At 58.0% G+C, this 19,261-nt stretch overlaps 2 protein-coding genes across 6 annotated transcripts in view; both read left to right on the forward strand.

The window, feature by feature from the left end:
* The window catches only part of SIK3 (SIK family kinase 3), a 146,702-nt gene extending 135,327 nt beyond the window's left edge, over positions 1 to 11,375 (forward strand). Inside the window, exons 19-25 of one of the 5 annotated variants that reach the window (XM_084860570.1) lie at positions 97 to 209; positions 518 to 848; positions 1,259 to 2,136; positions 4,511 to 4,674; positions 4,866 to 4,998; positions 5,511 to 5,685; positions 5,950 to 11,375. In XM_084860570.1, the coding sequence (XP_084716696.1) occupies positions 97 to 209; positions 518 to 848; positions 1,259 to 2,136; positions 4,511 to 4,674; positions 4,866 to 4,998; positions 5,511 to 5,668 (1,777 nt within the window). In that variant the 3' untranslated portion in view covers positions 5,669 to 5,685; positions 5,950 to 11,375. The other 4 variants (XM_084860571.1, XM_084860572.1, XR_014792850.1 and 1 more) reach the window with 4 other exon arrangements.
* Positions 11,376 to 11,469: 94 nt separating this feature from the next.
* On the forward strand, positions 11,470 to 16,524 carry APOA1 (apolipoprotein A1). The gene is made up of 4 exons (XM_084860579.1): positions 11,470 to 11,498; positions 12,208 to 12,268; positions 12,625 to 12,781; positions 13,529 to 16,524. Exons 2-4 carry the CDS (start codon positions 12,226 to 12,228, stop codon positions 14,148 to 14,150), a joined length of 822 nt encoding a protein of 273 aa, XP_084716705.1. The 5' UTR covers positions 11,470 to 11,498; positions 12,208 to 12,225; the 3' UTR covers positions 14,151 to 16,524.
* The last annotated feature ends 2,737 nt before the right edge of the window (positions 16,525 to 19,261 follow it).

The raw sequence follows: 19,261 nt of genomic DNA on the forward strand, positions 1-19,261 counted from the left end.
GCCAGCCCTTCCGCCTTCCGCCTTGGGCCTGTGCTGCGGATGCCCTCCGAGGACAACGCTTTCAAAGGCCTGTCTGGTGTTCGTGTGTGCACGCAGGTTGCGGATCCAGCCCTCCAGTCCACCTCCAAACCACCCGAGCAACCACCTCTTTAGGCAGACGGACAGCAGCCCTCCTCCCGCCAGCAGCAGCGTGATGCTCCAGAGCCACAGTAAGTGGCAGCAGTGAGGCAGGCTGCTCGGCAGGCCTGCTGCTCCGCTTCCCTCCCAAGCCTCGCTCCCCGTCCTTGGAGGAGCCACATCCCGGGAGCTCTGCCCCCTCCCCCCAGAGCACACAGAGCAGCTCAGACATGGCTGCCTGGGAGTCACTGTGGTTTCCAGAAATGGCAAACCCATCAAAATGAATGGCCCGCATGCTCGCTTGAGAAGGGTGACTGCCCCGCAGCCCCCCGAGCAGCTGTGAATATCCCCAGCACCCAAGCCAGCCAAGGTGTTGATTGGGAAGGTCTCCTTGTTGCAGGTGCCGCTTCGCAGTCGCAGTTCCAGGGGATGCCTCCTCCTCACGGCGCCATCTTTGCGCAGTCTGGCAGCTGCTCCCCGCCCCCCAACCTAGCCCTCCCCTGCCTGGGCATGCAGCAGCAAGCACCAGGGCAACAGGTCGCCGTCCAGATGCAGGAGCCTGGAGAGGCGATGGGGGGCAGCCTCCTGCAGGCCGGGCGGGGCCTGCAGCCCATCAGCCCCAGTGCCAGCCAGCTGCAGATGCACCACCGTGCCAGTCTGATGGCCTCCCTGGCCTACGGGCACAGGCCCCTCTCCAAGCAGCTCAGCGCAGACAGTGCAGAATCACACAGGTATGGCCGTGTGGCTGGAGGGGAGGGGGGACACTCCGTGCTGGCTAGCCAGCTGGAAGCACTCGAGAGCCTGCCATATAGTTGGAGAGGTGCCCAACGGGCCACGCCTGGGCCCCTGCATATTCTGTGCTTCACTCCCAAACAAAGCATGGAGTGCACAGTTGGATTCTGCGGCGAGCAAATGCTGGGATGGCCTCTTGCTTAGATAGCGTTTAAGAAACCAATGGGACATGGACAGAAACCTTCTCTGCTTACAGCACTCTGCCTTTGCAACAGGGAGAGCTGTCCCCATGGTTATTTCCGAGGCTGTTGCTGGGTGCCGTTCTGCTAGGCAGCTAACGCCCCTGCCTTGCTTGGCCCTCCTCGCCCTGTGCGTCTAAAGCTCCTCCCTCCCTTACCAATCCACACAGGTATCCGTCCGCTGGCTACGACCAGGCGCACTTGCACACCCACCTGTTTCCTGAGCAGGCACGGGTCTCTCCAGGCAGCTACAGCCCAGGCGTGGCAGTGGGCTTCCCTCCAGCGCAGGCCCTGAAAGTCCCGCAGATGGAACAGTTCCCCACCTTCCCCCCAAGCCCTCCGCAGCAGCAGCAGCACTACGCCACATCGGCCCTCCAGCAGGCGCTGCTATCCCCCACCCCAACGGACTACAGCCGGCACCAGCAAGTCCCGCACATCCTGCAGGGCCTGCTTTCACCCCGACATTCGCTCACTGGCCATGCAGACCTGCGGCTGCCCCAAGCAGAGGTTGTGCAGCTCATCAAGCGGCGGCAGCAGCAGCAGCAGCACGAGCTTCAGGAGTTGATCCGGCACATGAGCCAAGGGGAGACTGGACACGTGGTCACCGGTGTGGCCCAGAAACTGTCAGAGCGCCAGTCGCTGTCTTTGCCTTACCCAAACACCGACACGTACCACCCCCATCCCCACCACCCCCATCGTCATCACTCCCATTCCAGCCCCCAGCACCTCTTGAAGACAAGGGCGCCCGAATGTGTCCAGCAGGCCCCGGCCTCTGGGCCGCCCCATGGGTGCGCCTGCCCGCCCAGCCTGGTTCATTCGGAGAGCATGGAGGAGGAAGCGGCGGACTGTGTGTGTGAGGCCGGCCGGGGCAGCTTTCCAGGCAGCGAGGCCGAAGGCAGCCCCGAGGCACGGCTGCTCCGGAGTGCAGGCGGGCCTGGGGCGCTGGGCGCTGCACCTGGGGCTGCTAGGCCTGAGCAGCAGCTGGGGACGCACCAGTACAGGCGCCAGCCAGCCACCGCTTTCGGCCGGAACGAGGTGCCTTGTGGAGGTGAGGCCAGGCCCTGCGTGGGGGCTCAGAGTGGATGCCCCGGTGGCTGGTCAGGTGGGGCTGAGCCGGCTGGGGGAGGAGGCGATGGTTTTTGGACTGACGGGCAGAGGAGGCTCCTTTCCTGCAGCTCTGCGGGAGGGGGGGCATCTCCCTTGGCAGAGAAGGGGGCGCGATGTTTTCGATGTTCTAATTGTGGGCTGGGCTGATGAGGGCAGGCTGCTTCACACAGCACAGCACGCGCTTATGGAACGGGCTGCTGCAGTTGGGGTGATGGCTACTGGCCTACACGGCTTGGAACTGGGGTGGGACACCTTCGAGGAGGGGGAGGAGAGGTCTGCCAGGAGCTGTTGGCCATGATGGCCCTGTGGATCCCTCCATGTTCAGGGGCAACATACCTCTGAGCACCAGTGGCTGGGGAGCAGCAGCGGGAAGAGAGGGCTCCTGCCTTCCTGCCCTGCTTGTGGGCTTCCTGGAGGCCTTGGGTTGGCCCTGTGGGACCCAGGGGGCTGGGCTGGAAGGGCCTTTTGTTTCGTCCACCCAGCTCTTCTGGTCTTCCAGGGCTATCCCAGAGCCAGAGGAATTGCAGTGCAAGGACTGTCCCTGGGAGACGGGGGCATCGAGCCCCAGCTGAGCTGGGCACGCACACGGCCTCTGGGGCATGCCACAGTTCTTTCCGTCTTAGTTTTTTCCATCTGTAAAATGGGAAGAAGAAGAATGACCTATCGCAGAGAGATGTTGTGAGGACAACTCAGAGAAAAGACTGTAGAGCCCTTTGCAAGTTGCTCTGTAAGAACTGACTAGGCAGTAAAAGATTGTGGACAAATTGGCGTGAAGAGCAGGAGCAAGTGCACGTGGGTGTGCCTTTGACTCTGGAACAAGGCTGGTTCGATCTGTCTGTCTGTCTATCTATTTCGTTTCCATACCGTCCAGTAGCTGAAGCTCTCTGGGCAGTTCACAAAAATTAACACCTTTGCTCAGTAGGAGAGCAGCGCTGGCCTACAGCATGAGCCAGTGGCGAAGGAAGGCTGGGCGGTGCCTGCTCAGTTTGCCCGCTCAGCCAGCCAGCCAGCCAGCCGGAGCCAGAGCACCTTGCCTCGGTCTCAGCCCAGGTGATGCCCTCCGCTTTTTCCCAGCCCTGCCTTGCCTGCTGGATCAGAACTTGCTGAGCCGCATCCCCTGTGACCGTCACATTCTGTTCAGAAGGGTTGAGCTCTGCAGCCAGGAGGCCTGGTTTCCTGGCGCTATCATGATGAGAGCACCCTGATTAGGGCTCTGTTCGTAGCAAACAGGATGTTTCCTTGACTCAGCCTTCTCAGCACCCAGGAGCCGCATCGGTGTGGGTGGAGGGAGATTGCAAGATGCTGTAGGACGCAGCTGACTTTGGGGGCAGGTGGCTATGGTGGATCTCATCCACTCGGAGCAGCAGCAGGAAGAGCCCTGAATCGATTCAATAGAGCCCCTGCTTTGCGTGCAGAAGTTCCCAAGTTCAGTCCCCTGCAGCATCTCAAGGTAGGGCTGGAAAAATTGCTGCCTGAAACCCTGGAGAGCTGCTCCTGCCAATCACTGTCAACAGTACTGGGCTGGATGGACCAAGGCGGGTCTACCAAGGCAGCTTTCTATGTTCCAGCAAAGCCTCTCTGGCCATCTTTGCCCTCTCCTACCAAGCAGCGGCTTCTGTTTGTTTTTCCAGGAAAGTTAAGCTCTTAACTGACTAACGTCGTAACTACAAATAGGAAGGGTGTGCGTGTGTTCATTCCTGTGTGCTCTTTAGGACTGTGAAAAGCTTCAGCCCCAGTACTCAGGTGCTGTATGTGCCTGGTCCATGCACCGTTTCCCAGAGGATCTCCTGCGCAGGCGCCATTGCAGTAAAGGGGAGCTGGTGGTCTTTGCGCAAGAGAGCGCAGCTGACATCCCGGTTAGCACAAAAAGCGTGTGTGTGGGGGGGTGCTCCAGTGGTTGTCTTGGCCTGCTAGGAGCTGTGAGACTCTTTGGTCCCAGCCTCTGTTACTTTTTCTACTGCATGTCTCAAGACTGTTTCATGTATTACTAAATTGGCAAGTACATCAAAAGTGATCCGTAAAAAGCGAGAGGGAACACTGCTTTTTTTTGTCCATGCGGGCACCCTGGGAAGCCGCACTTGGTCCTCCGCCCTTCCAGTACACTGAGGGTATAAAAAGGGCATGTTTTCCCCATCACATGTTCCACAGATGTGCTTGTTACTTTCTCATGTAGAAGAAGAGTGAGCTGGGCTTCCCATGAGAAAAATGAATGCCTGGCCTTCCCGCTCCTCCTCTCTCCAGAAGGACAGGGCACACCGGGTGTCTGTGCAGGACTAATGTTCTTTGTCCCTTCTTCCTCCACCCCACCCTGCAAGATTCCATGGTTACGGGTTGCATGGAAAGAAACTCCCCAGGACATGTGGAGATGACGGAGGCGGAGGGACCGGGGGGTTACTCTGCAAGACCGATCTCTGGCACTCACCACAGGTCCCGGCCACTGCAGAGACACCACACCATTCAGAACAGCGACGATGCCTACGTACGTGGGGGCCGAAGGGTGGCTGGGGGCCACATCCAGGTGTCACATCTACCCTGGGGTTTGGGAGGCCCCTGGCTGGGCTGACTGCCCTGCCCGGCTGCTCCGTAAGCACTCTGTGGAGGCTGGCTGTGCAGTTCCCGTAGCACGACCTCTGCCAACTCTGCATTTCTTGCCTCCTCCCCCACCCATAGGTGCAACTGGACACTCTGCCAGGCATGAGCTTAATGGCAGGGAAGGCGCTCAGCTCCGCCCGCATGTCCGATGCTGTGCTCAGCCAGTCGTCCCTCATGGGCAGTCAGCCGCTCCACGATGGGGAGAGTGACGGTGAGCATGAGGCGCTGGCACTGAATGCCCGTCTCCACGGCATTGAGGGGCTAGGTGGAGGGTGCCCTTGACTGGCCTGGAAAGCAAGCTGGGGCGGGCAGCCTCTGAGCTCAGGCTTGTCCATGGGCCTGGTGCTCAGGGCAGCAACGATGGCTGTTGTGTTGAAGCCATTGAAATGAATGTAAGTGGGCAGTAGAACTCCATTTCTTTTGCATTATTGGTCAGCTTGGGAATTTTGGCAGGCAGGCGAGACACTCTCCTTGCAGGCCACAAGCCACAGCAGCTTTCGGCTTCATTTCTCTGTTGCATTTCTGTATCACCCAATAGCTGAAGCTCTCTTGCCCAGGGCAGCCCAGAGAGCTGTGCCTTGCTCCATTTGGCCTGCGGTGTCGCTTCCCAATCCTGTCGGGTGCCCCAGACGCCCGCGTTGGGGCCTGAGCTCTTCCTGAAGCGGCAGCGGAAGCATGCTTGGACCACTCCCCTCCCCAATTCCTTGGTCTTTGGTTTTGCAGACTGTGGGGAGAATTTGGAATGTCAAGAGCACTCCAGCCTGGGAGACGGCAGCCAGCATCTAAACGCCTCATGCTACCCGTCCACGTGTATTACTGATGTCCTGCTGAGTTACAAGCACCCAGAGGTCCCCTTTGGGATGGAGCAGGCTGGGGTCTAGAGAGCAGGTGGGCTACAGTAAGTATTGTCGGTGTCCAAGTCTGTGCCAGGTCCTGGACGGCTACCTGGGCCAGGCCAAGCGCTGCCCCCGTGAAGGGATGGCCTGCCGGCCAGCCCCACCACAGTGCCCCTTGCCAGGCGCGCTGCTTCTGGCCGGAAGGTTGGCTTCTGTGCTGGGATGGCGGAGCGGTTGGGACGGATGGCGAGGGGCCAGCCAGGGCAGTGCGTGTGGCAGTGGGATTCCTGCCATCCACTCCTCTCTCCTTTGCTTTGTTCTGACAGGGGTATGTACAGCTTTGAAGCAAAAAGGTCCATTTCAAACCAACAGTATCTCGCAGCATTGCGCCAAACAGCCGTAGCGTCCCTCCTCGATGGAAATTTGGCGGCAGCGGCTTCTCCTCCTCCTCCTCGGTTCAGCAGTGTGCTTGTTCCTTTCGGATGTTCATTATTGCCACATTTGCCTGTGATGCTGGCCGTTCTGGAAGAACCAGGCAGCCCTTCACACCGCGGCTGCAGGGGGCATCCAGCACCACAGCTGCCGTGGAGGGCTCCCCTTCAGCTAGGCCTGCCATGCAGGGCCCGCCCTTGCCTGGGAAGTTGGCAGCTGGAGGGGAGGGTGCTCACCAGCGGGCTGCAGCAGGCGGCTTGGGTGGGGCCTCCCCGGGTCCTGCCTTCTGCAGTGGCCCCCCGCCAGGGGGTGCAGCGCACGTGCAGCGGGCTGGGAGCCGAGCTTCCCGTCCAGCCTGTGCCGGCCTCACTTGCGTTGCTCACCTCCTGCCTGGGGCCATTCAGCCCCCCCCCCCCCCCCGGCAGGGGTGCAATATCGCTTTTAGGCGCCTCTCATTTCTTGGCATTTCTGTTTTTTAAATGTTGTCATTGTGCTTAAAAATTATTTCCTTTCTCTTTTTGTACATCTTTTCCATTCAAATCCACATGCTAGGGTCTTTGTTTCTTTTTTGTTTAGCCTTGAGAGCATCTGGTTCTCATTTTTAACTTGCTTCCTTCCAGATCATGTAGGAATTTGTTTTGGTAAATGTTTTATAATAATAATTATTATTAATATTATTAATAAATTAATTGTTAAGAAAAGACAACATGCCGTTCTCCCCCACACTCCGCCGTGCTGCTCGCCCTGCTCCTCCCAGTATTGGCTTTTCTCCAGGGTGCCAGCAAGGGCCTCGCTGGCGCAGCCCTCCCTGTCGGGCAGAGGCCTCCCCTCGCCATCCCCAGGGAAGCTCATCTTCTGTGACTGATCCAGGGACAGGGCCCCTCCAGGGCTGGGCCTTCAGGGAGTATCTCATGTCATCTCTGCCTTTTGGAACTTTTGAAAAAGCTATCACAGAGAATTCCTCTTACTGACTCTTTTTGGAAGATTTTTTAAAGGGAAAGAAATCAATGCAGCCCTCCTGAATTTGCACAGAAGAAGTGTGAGACCAGCATGGCCAAGGTTCTTTTGCTCCTGCCATCCTCCTCACTCTTGCCTCCACTGTGGCGCCCTTGGCCCTGGTGTCTAGGTCCCAAGATGTGCAAGCGGGGGCGAGGAAGCCCTCCTCCTCTAGGCTGGATTGTGACTGGATGGCTGTGTGGCATGTGCCTCCCTTGCCAGGGAAGAGAGGCTCGGAGCAGATGTGGAGGGGCTGCCCCCTCATCCTCCTGGGGGAGGGGCCCCAGGAACCACCTTCAGCCTGGCTTTGAACCCTGGTATTGGGCTTTGGTTTTCCTTCTGTTTACATGATCCTGGGAGACAACAGCAACCGCTCCCCTCCAGCGCCATCCGACCAAGCCACACTGGGACTTGCCTGGCTGCGCTGTTTTGCAGTATCACACTTCTTATTTTTGTGGGGGATTTGTTTTTTTAATCATTGCTTTGTATTGTAGTAATCAATACGCGCAGTATATGTTGAATGTATAATATACTTTGCTATTATTTCTGTTTTTGGGAAATGTCCAAAGTATTTTTTCTCATTTATGTTGGACTAAAAACAAGAACCCACACACAAAAACGCCCCAGATTTTCAGTAAATTCTTAGTTCAGTTTTGTGTGTGTGTGTGTGGGTGGGGGTGTCATTTGCAACTAGGAACTTAGTTGGATGTGGGATCATGACAAATAAACCCATAATTATGATTGGCTCTCAGCTCTGGTCTGGCTTCTCTCTTGCTACTTATCCCGTGTCGGAAGAGACCCAGCTTCCCTGCCAGGCCGCTTCAGCAACATACTGCTTCTCCATCGGTCCCCTTAGCAAAGCTGTCTAGGGATTTGGGGGACTTTTAGAATGGAACAGCCCTCACAGGGAAACTGTGTACATCAGCCCATGTACTGATGACAAGAGATGACTCTGGAGCTGGCTATCAGCTCCTGGCCCTGACCAGGAGAATCCTTGTTCTCGAATGGTTTGCTCTTTATGGCAGCATTGTAAGGCCTGTGGCTTCTGATGTTTATGTTTTAGAGGATTAATAGACAGCCTACTAGCTTGAACCTCATAGGGGAAAGGCCCTTGCTCAGGGGTAGAGCCCCTGTTTCACATGCAGAAGGGCCTGTGGTCAATCCCTGGCAGCATCTCCAAGTAGGATGGGAAAGGGCCGCTGCCTGAGACCCTGGAGAGCGATGGCTGCCCGTCAGAATAGAACAGCCAGTACTAGGCGAGGTCAGCTAATGGTCTGATTTGGTAAAAAGCAACTTCATATGTTTTCAGCCCCATCCCCACTGTCTGCCCCTCGCAGCAATTGCCTTTGGCACCCTGGGATGCTGCACACAGTACAGGCATGGCGAGCTGACGTGGCATTTGGGACTGGCAGCCATTGTGAGCAGCAGGCACATGTGGCCACTGGTCACTCTAGAGCAGCGAGTGAAGGGCGCGGTGGGGTCGCCCCATTTCTTAATCGCATGGCCCTGCCTCCCCCCCTGCATTCCTTTATGAGAGAGGATCAAGTACTATCCTGCTGTGCACTGGTGATGAGGAGCATAGAGAAGGGCACCCTTGGGGCTGCTCGCTAACTAGAATCCCCTTTGCGCGTGTTTGCTTGATCTCCCTTCCTTGGAAGGGTACCCAAGCCTGAGCACGGTCTTCTGAAAATTCAGCAAGAGTGAGTTAGTTGGAGTTTTTAACCTTGGGGGTGTTCTGTGACAATTTTACCCCCTGAGAATCCCTACTCTCATCAGAAAATGGAGAAGCAAGTTTGTCGCCCTTAAAAGCAGTGCATGGTGAGACCAGAGCAGGATTTCCATTAATCAGGGCAGAATTTGGGGAACTGTCGCACAGAATTCTGGGCAGCCTCCATAGCCGTCCTTGCTGGTGTTTCTCTGGATGTTGGGCCTTGCAAGAGAATGGCTGGTGCCACTACCGTCTCATTCTCAGTCCACTCTGATCAGTCCTGATGATTTATTGACAGGGTGGGATGCTAGCAATGGAGCTCCAAGATGTCTGAGCTTGGGATTCCTTGTGTGGGGCTGGTTCTAAGACCCTCGCCTCAGAAATGAGGGAAATGAGGAACAGCCATAGCTCAGTGACAGAGCGCATGCTGTGCATACAGAAGGTCTCGGGTTCAATCCTGGCCGGGTTCAGGCCCTGGCAAGCTGAGATGGACCAATGCTCAAGACTCACTATAAAGCAGCATCCACAGTTCTGTTGTGTAGATGATGGAGCTACAGGTGCTGTCTGTCCTCGCAAGCCTCTGGCTGCTCTCATGCCTGTGGGCTTAAGCTAAAAAGCAGGCAGGGTTTCTTGGGAGCCTGCCCACCTGCCCCCACTACCTTGAAGAGCTGGCTTTAAATATCAGACTCTTCCCCACTGGAGTAGGACAATAAAAGGAAAACTCCAAATGGTGGATTCCAGAGCTCTGACACATCCTGACTCCTTCCCCCACCCACCTAAAAGGTAGACCTGTTTTCTGATGTGCTTTTGCAACTGTGCCTGTGGCAGATAAAGGTGGCCATGTCCAGAGCTGCCTGTATTTCATGCATCAGATTGCACCACACAGGTGCCAAGCTTAGTATCTGGTACAAGATTCAGTAGTTGTGGAATCTTGGGCTGAGAGGGCGGGCAGCAGAGTGCAATGAAAATGTCTGACCCTTCCAGCTGCAGGGAAAATTCTCAAATGGGATGGCACCCCAGAAGCTGGAGGACAGGCAGAGCCCTTGCCTTGCCTGAAGAAGGTCCCTGGTTCAGTCCTGCCAGAGGTGCCATCACAGGTGATGGGGAAGGCTGCTGGGGCGGCCTTGCCAGCCAGAGCAGGCTAGAGGGACCAGTAGTCCAATGTGGGCTAAGGCAGCTTCCTGCGTTGACCGGAATGAGGTGTTGTTGGGGTGGGGGTACTCGTGCCCACCTAGCTCCCGGTCTCTGCTGTGGCTAGCAATCCCAGAATAAGCCAAGGCAGCCATGTGTCCTCAAGCCTGCATGGTGCACTTAGCCAGCGGTTCTTGCCCTAGCTTGGTGGCGTGTGTCTACCTTTCTTATTGCAGACGATGGAGAGAGGCCCCAGACCTCTCAGCAGGAGCGCCCTGTGGTCAGGGTGTCTCTTCCTACAGGGCCTTCATCCTGAGCGCCTCACCTGGAGCTTAGTCCTGGATGTCATGACCAGAGAAGGCTTCCTTTGGGGACAGCCTTGGATGCCCTTTCCAGGACTGGTTGGAAGGGGGAGTCTCTATCCTGAATCTCAGGATGGCATGCAGCTGCCCTGTGATGGCTGTACCACTTCAGGTTTGCGGACTGACATGATGGAATGCTCCTCCCCACAAAAATGTTCCCTCCCCACAGAAAACTGGCATATCGGGGAGTTGACAAGGCAAGAATCCTTCTTGCTATGCATGTGTTGAATGGGCAGTGGTTTGTCAGCACAAGTGCTCAGTCACGGGAACCCTCTCCTACAGTTTGAAGTGGTACAGCCCTGGCCCAAGTTAACCAGCTCCTCTGCCATTTGTGAGAACAACTCACCTTAGGACACTTCTAAACAAGGCTTTTATTGTACAATTGCCCTGCCTTGTTCATGGAATTTTACTAGGGGGTAGGGGAGGGTTTCCAGATGTTACCATTTTCCACTTGTAGCCCTCCTGTGTTTTCCTACCACTTGTTCCATCTTTGTTCGTACCAGAAGAAACCCCATGAACGAGGAAAAGATGGAATTGCCGCACAATGCCTTTCGATTGGGTAGTGCTAGGACCCCCCCCCCCCCGCCCGCACCCAGAGTTTCCGGTGGAAGGAAGGCATGGGGGCTACGGTGGAGCGTGCTCTGGAGCGCTTGGAAGGTGGGGCTGGCGTGCAAGAGTCATGTCAAGGTCTGCCAATGCCCCACCACGTTGGCCCCTCCACAGAACAAAACAGCCTCTTGGCATCAGCCCCAGCCCAGGTCTGCTCCTGGGCCTTCTTGTGACAGCTCCGCTGGCTCATGATGGGAGGCTTTGGGCTGGGGAGTTGGTTGTTCTCCTGCAGGAAGAGCTGAACACACTGAGGGCAGAGTCCTTAAGCTCCTGGAGAGCAGCAGGGGCCTTGCGAATCTTCCTGGGCTGCTGCCCAGCCAAGCGGAGGGGTCCCTGCGCTGCCCACCAGTGCAAGTCTGGGTCAGAGGGCTGTCCCTTGCCCACCTGGGCTGCTGTGTCTGTTCTGACCGCCCCCTCCCCATTGTTCCTTGTTTGTACTCGTTGTCGTCATCACCCCCCCACCCCCCGGTGATGTGTTTTTGATCCTTGAACTCCAAGCGCCACATAGTCACGGCTTGGGAGTGAATTCCTCATTTACAGCTTCAACTTATCTCCAGCAGTAAACAACCAGCTCCAGTATAAATAGCCACGACTGGGAACCGTGCAGCACGCAAAGCAGCAGAAGCCAAAGGAACTGGTAAGAGGTTGGGACCCTCTGAGGCATGCTTCAAGTTGGTCTCTCTCGGGTGCTCTCCCTCTCTCTCTCTCTCTCCTTTGCATTTCCATGTACTGAAAGAGCTCTGCTTCTCTTGCTGAGAAGCCCCCCCCCCCATTTCTTCAATGGTCTGGATTAGTTTGTTGGGGACTTCTTGGGTGCACCATCAGAGGGCAATAGAAAAGTTAGGGAGACATCTTTGGAACAGAAGCTCTGCAGTCTCCTGAGGAGCAGGGCTTGGAGGCAACCCGTTTTTCGGCTCCTGGCAGTTCTTTCAGATGGGCTGCTGGTCAGGCCCAGGAGGAGAGTCCTGCAGGACTTGTCCACAGCCATTCGTGCTTAAGGACATGACCAGCAGTTGGGAGTCCATCTCGCCCAGGCTCCGGTTTCCCACAGTGGCCAACTTCCTCTGACGAGCCCACAAACAGGACTTGAAGCCATCAGCCCTTCTCTGCCTGCCTGCTAGCCACTGCCTCTCAACGCAGAGCTTCCAGCTAGCTCTCCTGACTTCCTGCCTCCTTTGTGGGCCTCGTTCTCTCTGCCTGCCTTCAAATTCTCTCTCTCTCTCATGGTTATTATTGGCCTGGGTGGCTCTGGGGGAGAAGAGCTCAGTGAATCCCTTCCCAGGTTCGGTTTTTATGCCAAGGTGTGTTTTTCTCGACCTCACATGTTCCACTTCTGTGATCCCCAGGTTGAAACAAGCTGCAAGATGAGAGCCTTCACAGTGACCTTCGCCCTGGTGTTCCTCGCAGGTGAGTGCTGGTGCGGCCGTGGGGGAACCCTGGGAGCAGAGCCAGCAGCAGCCTGGCATCTTCTGCCCCAGCCCCAACTCATCCCCCGAGCCTTGGGGGGTAGGACACTCAGGATGATCCTAGGAGAGCCTGGCTACGGAGGGCTGGCCAGTGGCCGAGAGGGCAGCCCCAGGGAGAAGAGCAGCAGCTCTTGGGAGAGCCGCCTGTGAGCAAAGAGTAAGGGTCCCCCTGGGAGTACAGCCTGGCCCGCCTCTGCTTGCCCCTGCAGCCACCTGGCCTCTGCAGGCTGGCACAGCAGCCCTGGGGCCCAGGGAGCCCTCCGGCCTGCTCTGACTTGGCTTGCCTTGCTTCTGCAGGAACCCAGGCGCGGCACTTCTGGCAACGTGATGAGCCCCAGCAGACCCCTCTCCAGCACTTCCATGACATGCTCCAGGAATACATAGGAACCATGGCAGCTAGGGCCACTGAAGCTGTTGCCCGGTTAGATGCCTCCACCTTGGCCCAGAAGCTGGAGTGAGTGGTGCATTTTGGGGAACCTGTGTGTGGTCAGCCTCTGGTTTGGGGGTGGCCAGTGCTCTGGACCCATTGCTCTCCTCTGGAAAGGACGCTTCTGCCTCAGAGGGGTTTCCATGTGCTGGTGGGGTGGGGAGCGTGGGGCCATGTGGACTGAGCGTGGCAGCGTGCCTTGTTTCCTTGAGTCACCCTCATGGAACTGTGGTGGAGGAGATGTCAAAGCTGCCAAAGACAAACCAGGAGCGCCGGGGGGCAGGGGCGGTCCGGCTGTCCTAATCCCTGGGTGCCAAAGCTCAGGAGGCATCGACTAATCTACTCAGCCCCTCTGGTTGTGTTTGACCCCTGCGCTGTGAAATGCCAGCACTGGAATAGTGGCCAGGTTGGGCAAGGAAGCTGTTTTTATGTTAAAGCCCAAAGCATGACAGGTTACCATGTTGGGATCAGGCCATGAGCTTCCCCCATGTTCCAAGTGCAGAGGCAGACGGTCCCACCCCAAATGTCAGGCGAAAAGATGTCCCTGCTTGTGCAAGGCCCTCTTGAGCCCAAAGGCCAGAAGGAGTGGCCCCTGGCCCCAGCCGGCACAGGGCTTCTCTGCGGCTCCCATCCTGCTGCTGCCTTTGTGGAAGGGGCCATGGCGCTGTGGGCATGCTCTGGAAGTGGTGCTTCCTCCCCTGGGTGGGAGCAGAGGCACGGGAGGGCCCACTGCAGCTTTCCGGCCCCTGACACTCTTTCCCTTCCGCTCCACAGGCTGAAGCTGGTTGAGCAACTGGAGAACCTGCAGGTCACAGCAGCCCATGTCCGGGAAGGGCTGGGCCCCCAAATGGAAGCCTTCCAGACACAAATCAGAACTGACTGGGAGAACCTGCAGCAGGAGGCAGTCAAAGACCTGGAGGGCTTGAAGGCCAAGATCCAGCCCATCATCGAGGACTTCAGCAGGAAGGTCCAGGAGGATATAGAGACTTACCGGGGCCAGCTGGAGCCCATCGGCCAGGAACTGAGGGCGATGGCCCAGCAAAACCTGGACATGGTGCAGCAGAAGCTGCGGCCTGTGGCCGAGGGTGCCCGCGACAAAGTCCGCGCCCACGTGGATGAGCTCCGCCAGAAGCTGACCCCCTACAACGAAGTGATGCGCCAGCAGCTGATCCAGAAGCTGCAAGGCCTGCAGGAGCGGGGCTTCCCGAACTTGAGTGAGTACCAGGCGCAGATCCAGCAGCACATCCACACTCTGCAGGAGAAGCTCCCCCCGCTGGTGGAGAAGCTCCGAGGGGAACTACACCCCGCCATGGAGAAGGTCAAGGGCCTCCTGGAGAACCTGCTGGCCGCAGTGCAAAAGGCCCCGGAGCAGCAGCAGCAGCAGCAGCAGGCCTAGAGGCACTGTGGGCCCCCTCCTTCCAGGAACCAGCTGCCGGGACCTCTGGGCCTCCCCTCTGCTCAGGGTGCCCCTGGATAAGCACGGCCGCCCCACACTGATATTTATCACTGACCTTTTCTTAGGCACCAAGCCCTTGGTGGGTTGTGGATGGGGGAGAGAGAGGATGGCTTTGCACACCTTGTCCCTCAAACAGAGTTAGAGGCTGGAAGCCCCCAGGCTGGAGCCCAGATTCTAATCCCGCCCCCCTCCACCCCCACACACGCACCCTAAATGCAGTGCCTCTCCTCTCCTCCTTTTTCCTTTCTTTGCTTGTCAAATAAAGAGCACTGCAAGGTCTTTGTGTGAGGAGTGTCTGCTTCCTTGAAGGGGTCCGGGAGCTGCCGGGTCACGGCTGGTGGCGGGGAAGGGAAGTTGGGACAGGGGAGGAGAGAGTTGGGGAAGAGGCAGGCTGGCTGGCTGGCTCCTTTATGCAGGCTCTGCCAGTCCAAAGGCCTGGGGGGTGGGGCATCCCCCAAATTCCCAACACCTGATGGAGCCATTTCAGAGGCCAGACGTGTTGCTTTTGCCTCCCACACCCCCCAGCTAGAATGCGATGACTGCCTCAAATAGGTCATGCCGTGCACACACACCCCAGCCCAGGGTGAACATGGGCTGACCAGGATTCCGCAGTGCTGCTTCTATTTGTGGCCAGATGCACCACTGTACATCTTGCACTGTGCAGGGGCCCACCTGCCAAATGTGTCCCCCCGCCCCGTGTTCATGGAGGGCCCTGAGTGCTGCCAGCCCTGCTGGGACTCTTCACAAAGCGTGGAGACGGAAGAGCTGCTGCCTCCGTGGGAGAGGCCTGCGTGGGTCGTCAGAGCGGCTGCTGAAAGTATTGCTGAATACTGAAAAGTATTGAGCAACACCTGGGGCCTTCTGGGCCCTGGGCAGAACCCAGAGTAGTGTAGGGGGTGGGCAGAGCCTTGGCTCCCCAGAGTGTGCACCTGTATGTAGCCCCTCGGATGTAAAAGAACAGGGGGGGGGGGCGCTGCTTGCTTTCCCAAAAAGCAGGAAGGAGCAGCAGCTGGCCAGGATGGTCTTGGTCACATGGCGCGCCTGGTGGCAGGGCCCACCTTTGCCCTTGAGCAGCATGCAGCATGGTCTCCCCAGCTCCCCTTGGACTGTGCTGGCGGCCTGGCACTGGCCAATGGAGCTGCCAGGGGGCGGGAGCCCCTGCCGCCGCTGCCCTGGTCGCTGGGGCCCTTCCTGCTTCCGCCACCTCTGGAGCAGCACCGGCCTACCCCGTCGGGAAGCGGCACAAAGCCCCAAGCTCATCCCCGGGGCTGGGGGAGGGGTGAAGCATGCCCTTCGACGGATCTGGGGGCAGAGGCCTGATCCTGAGCCATGCATTTGACTGGGGAAGGCCAGAATGATGTGATGGAGTCCATTTCCTCAATGCCCTGTCCCTGTTAGGTGACAGCGGTTCGAGAAAGGCGACCCCTCCCTGCACGGCTTGTTCTGGGGTGCTTCTGGTGGGAGACCCAGCCAGAGGGGGCTCTGTGGGGCTGCTGTGACATGAAACGGCCATGGCCTTGTGAGACTCCTAACCAGGCTGCCGCGTGCTCTGCCAAGACTCCCTTTGGCCCGCTCCAGGTTGCTTTGTTGGTTCACAGCATGAAACTCAAAACATGCAAAGTGTTGCAAGTTTTAATGGGGGAAATGCCACACTTATGAATAATTAGGTACTCCTCAGAGAGGCACACGGGGGGCAGGGGAGATGCAGGGTGTTCCTAGATATGGCAGGAGAAGGGGGAAATGTTGAGATCCACACTTGGGACTGCCTTGGCTCCAGCCTCCTGTGTAGGATCTACCTGGAACAGCGGAGTTCAGCCACAGGCAGGTTCTGCTTTTCCCCACTGCAAGTCCTTTACATGGCCTAATAATTGCTTTGTTTTCTTGAAGCCAGACATGAAGAATTCCTGGAAAGAGGCAGGGTGTGGGGTGTGGAGGAAGAGATATGTTTAGATGGATGGAATACCGCTCCTCACATTTATGGGCTGGGGGATGCTTGACAAACAAGTGGCCCTTGTGCAAGGAAGTGTTAGAGCTTTTCCAGTTTTAGAGATTCCTTCCCATACAATTGCACCCACCCCAGGAGAGAGGCAGCTTTCTTTTTTTAGTTCTTTTACTTCGAACAGACTGCTTGACGCAAGAACCTTCCAAGCCAGCTTGCCCAGAGGAAGCTGCGGCCCCCCCGCCCCCAGGCCCTGCAGGCACCAATAAAACCTCTTGGATATCGGTGAGAAGCTGCCCCACACGCAGCTGCTGAGAGGGGGGCTTATAAGGTGATGCTCATGGTTTTGCAGGCCTTTTTCTGGAGGGGTGACAGGAGGAAGCATGTGTAGATAAAACAGATAAAACTGTTTGCTTTCCATCAAATATGTCCTGCAGGGCCCCCCCAGCCCGGAACTCCTCCACCTACCTGGCCTTCTGGACAGCCTCTGACTGTCAGATGGCGGCCATCCCCTCTTGGACGTTCTGGACAGCTCGCTGGGTGCAGCTCTGCATCTGGGCCACCAGGCTCTCCTCCAGGGATGCATCAGCCCCTCCAGGAGAGGAGACGTGGAACTGTCAGGCGCCCTCGCATGCTTCCTTTGGGGCTGGGCAGGGAATCCCCACGGCCTTGTGAATTGCCCCACCCCCCACCCCAGCCCAGGCTGTGCCTTGCGAGCCAGGGAAGCAGCTGGCCCTCCAAAGGGGCTTCCGGGCGAGGCAGCTTTTCTCCACCCGCACCCTGCCTCACTCAAGGCCTTTCTCTGGGGGAGGGCAGCACACCCGCTCATTTTCCTCCTAGGTTTTTCTACCACTTCTTCCGTCTTTTTTCTTGCTCCAGAAAATCCATCAAGGTGGACAAAGCGGAATGGCAGCATAAAGCCTTTGGGTTGGCAGCAGCAGAACAGGGATGGGGAACCTTCGGCCCTCCTGGGATCCCAGCCCGGCCCTTTGGGGTTCCCAGGCACCTACGCCCCTTTCTCCAGACTGTCTGGGGTTTCCCGGGCCTTTGTGCAGCCCCCCCTCCATTCTGAAGGGCTGGAATGCCTCCCAGGTCTGAGTTACTAGCAGGAAGCGCTTCAAGCTACAAGGTGCTGCACTCCGTTGCAGTCCCCCCCCGCTGCCATTTGCCTTGGCCCCACCCTCTGCTGGGAGGCAGCTTCCTCTGTCCGGAAGCCCCCCAAGAAGGGACCCCAGGCCTGCCTGTGCTTTGCCTCTCCCTACCTTGCGCACTTCGCCCTCCCATGGGCCAAGCAGCCGCCCGGGCCCTGGCTGGCTGCCCACCGCGCATGTGAGCGAGCACACCAGTTCAGCCCCAGCCTCACAGTTCTTAGGTGCAGTGGTGGCGAGCAACGCCAGACAGGCAAAGAGCGGGGGGGGGGGGCTCATTGTGTCGCTCTGCTGGACCTGCGCCAGGAGGGAAAGGCGTGTCATTGGCTGCTGAAGAGGCCAGGGAGAGGAACCCCGCCCTGGCATTCCCAGGGGGGCTGAGGCTGGGCCTGTGGGGGACAAGCGGAGCAGGGAGTCCTCGTGCCGGGGCCACGTGCGGGGGTGGCAGGATCAGCTGCACTGCCCAGGGGAAGATGGCCATTTCCCCCTCCCGCCAAAGGGTCTTGCACTTTGGCTCTCTTGCATTAAAGCTGTTCTGGCTCCAGCAGTCCACACCTCCCTGAGTCTTGGTTCCCTGTGGAGCCATGAGCCCCCCTGCCCCTTGGCTCAAGCCCCGGCATCTCACCAAGCAGGGCTGAGTTACCAAGTCTGGCATTTGTGTGGTTCTGGCACGGAGAGAGACCAGACCAACCTGCCCGGTCACTCTGGTCATCAGAGGGCTTGCTCCTGGTGCTTCCACCTATGGCCTGATTGGAGTCCACCAGGAGAAGAGCCTTCAGTGTGGTGGCCCCCTTTCTTCGGAACCTCCTGCCCCTGGAGGTCAGGCAGGAGCCAACACTGTGCTGCTTCTGGCACCTCCTGAAAACAGCTTTTTTTCCGGGAAGCATTCCCTAACTGACCAGCCACAGTTTTTATTGGTTTTTTGTTTTTAAAAGAACAATGTTCATATGGTGCTTTAATTTTTTTTTAAAAAATAGTTTTACCTTTTATGTTCACTGTCCAGAATCTGCTTTGGATGTGGAGCTGGATACCAATGTTGTAAATAAATAAACAGATCGTGGGTCGGGGGTGCGTGGATCGGCAGAGGGACCACGTGGCGAGACTGACTTGCAGTCGCATGGCTGGGCCGCCTGCTTTGGCTCTGAAGGCCCACGTGTGCCCTGGGCAAGGGCCTTGCCACGAGGCAGATGAGGGACGGGACCACCTCGAAAAGGGACCATCCCACACCTGGCGCTCCTGCCTACAGAGCCCAGTCCCACCCCAGCTCTGCTGCCTGGGGCCACAGCACAGGCACCGCATGCAGAATGCCCCAGGCTCGATCCCCACTTCCCCAAGGTGGTCTGGCTGGGAGAGGGGCCTCTGCCTGCCAGAGCTGACCGGACTGGGGCAGACAGACCCCAACTGCAGTGTCCTGGGTCCATGGCGTTGCCCACACTGGTCTTCTGGACGCGGCTTAGTTCACAGCCTGGCTCAGCTGACGTGGCCTCCGTGGGCTCTGCTTCTCCGTGGGCTCTGCTGTGTGGGGTGAAGGGCACCAATTGCTTCCACCCCACCCTCAAATCCCCCCCAAAGGTGCCAGGGCTCCAGCCTGGGTGGAAACCAAGTGCTCTGCGTCTCTCTTCCCGGATGAGACGTGGCTGGTTGCGGGGAGGGGAAAACCCTCTGCACATCCCTAGAGACACTTTCTTCTTTGTTCACACATCCTGGAATGGAGAGCAGGCACCAAAAACGGATTTGGAGGCTCAGACTGGTCCTGAAGGAGCCCTGGCTACGCTCTGGGCAAAATCTGGCCGTTTCCTCAGGGGCGTGTGGCCGGATGCGGCGCACGGCACGCGCCGCTCCCGCTCCCGCCGGGGCGGGCGTCGGTGCAGAGTGGGCTGGGGGAGGGGCGCCGAAGCACGGCGGGATGGACAGGCTGCGCCCCGCGGGGGAGGGCGGAGCGCCTCCGCAGGCTTTGCTTCCTG

The sequence above is a fragment of the Heloderma suspectum genome, chromosome 6 (genome assembly GCF_057233095.1).
Source record: "Heloderma suspectum isolate Gila_16-S chromosome 6, 16-S_ref, whole genome shotgun sequence".
NCBI lineage: Eukaryota > Metazoa > Chordata > Lepidosauria > Squamata > Helodermatidae > Heloderma > Heloderma suspectum.

Excerpts from the sequence above, each read along its gene's own strand:
- APOA1 (XM_084860579.1), top strand. The coding sequence starts at position 12,226 with ATGAGAGCCTTCACAGTGACCTTCGCCCTGGTGTTCCTCGCAG. Across the intron at positions 12,269-12,624 it reads CGCCCTGGTGTTCCTCGCAG|GAACCCAGGCGCGGCACTTC; the intron begins GTGAGTGCTGGT and ends TTGCTTCTGCAG. Across the intron at positions 12,782-13,528 it reads ACCTTGGCCCAGAAGCTGGA|GCTGAAGCTGGTTGAGCAAC; the intron begins GTGAGTGGTGCA and ends TCCGCTCCACAG.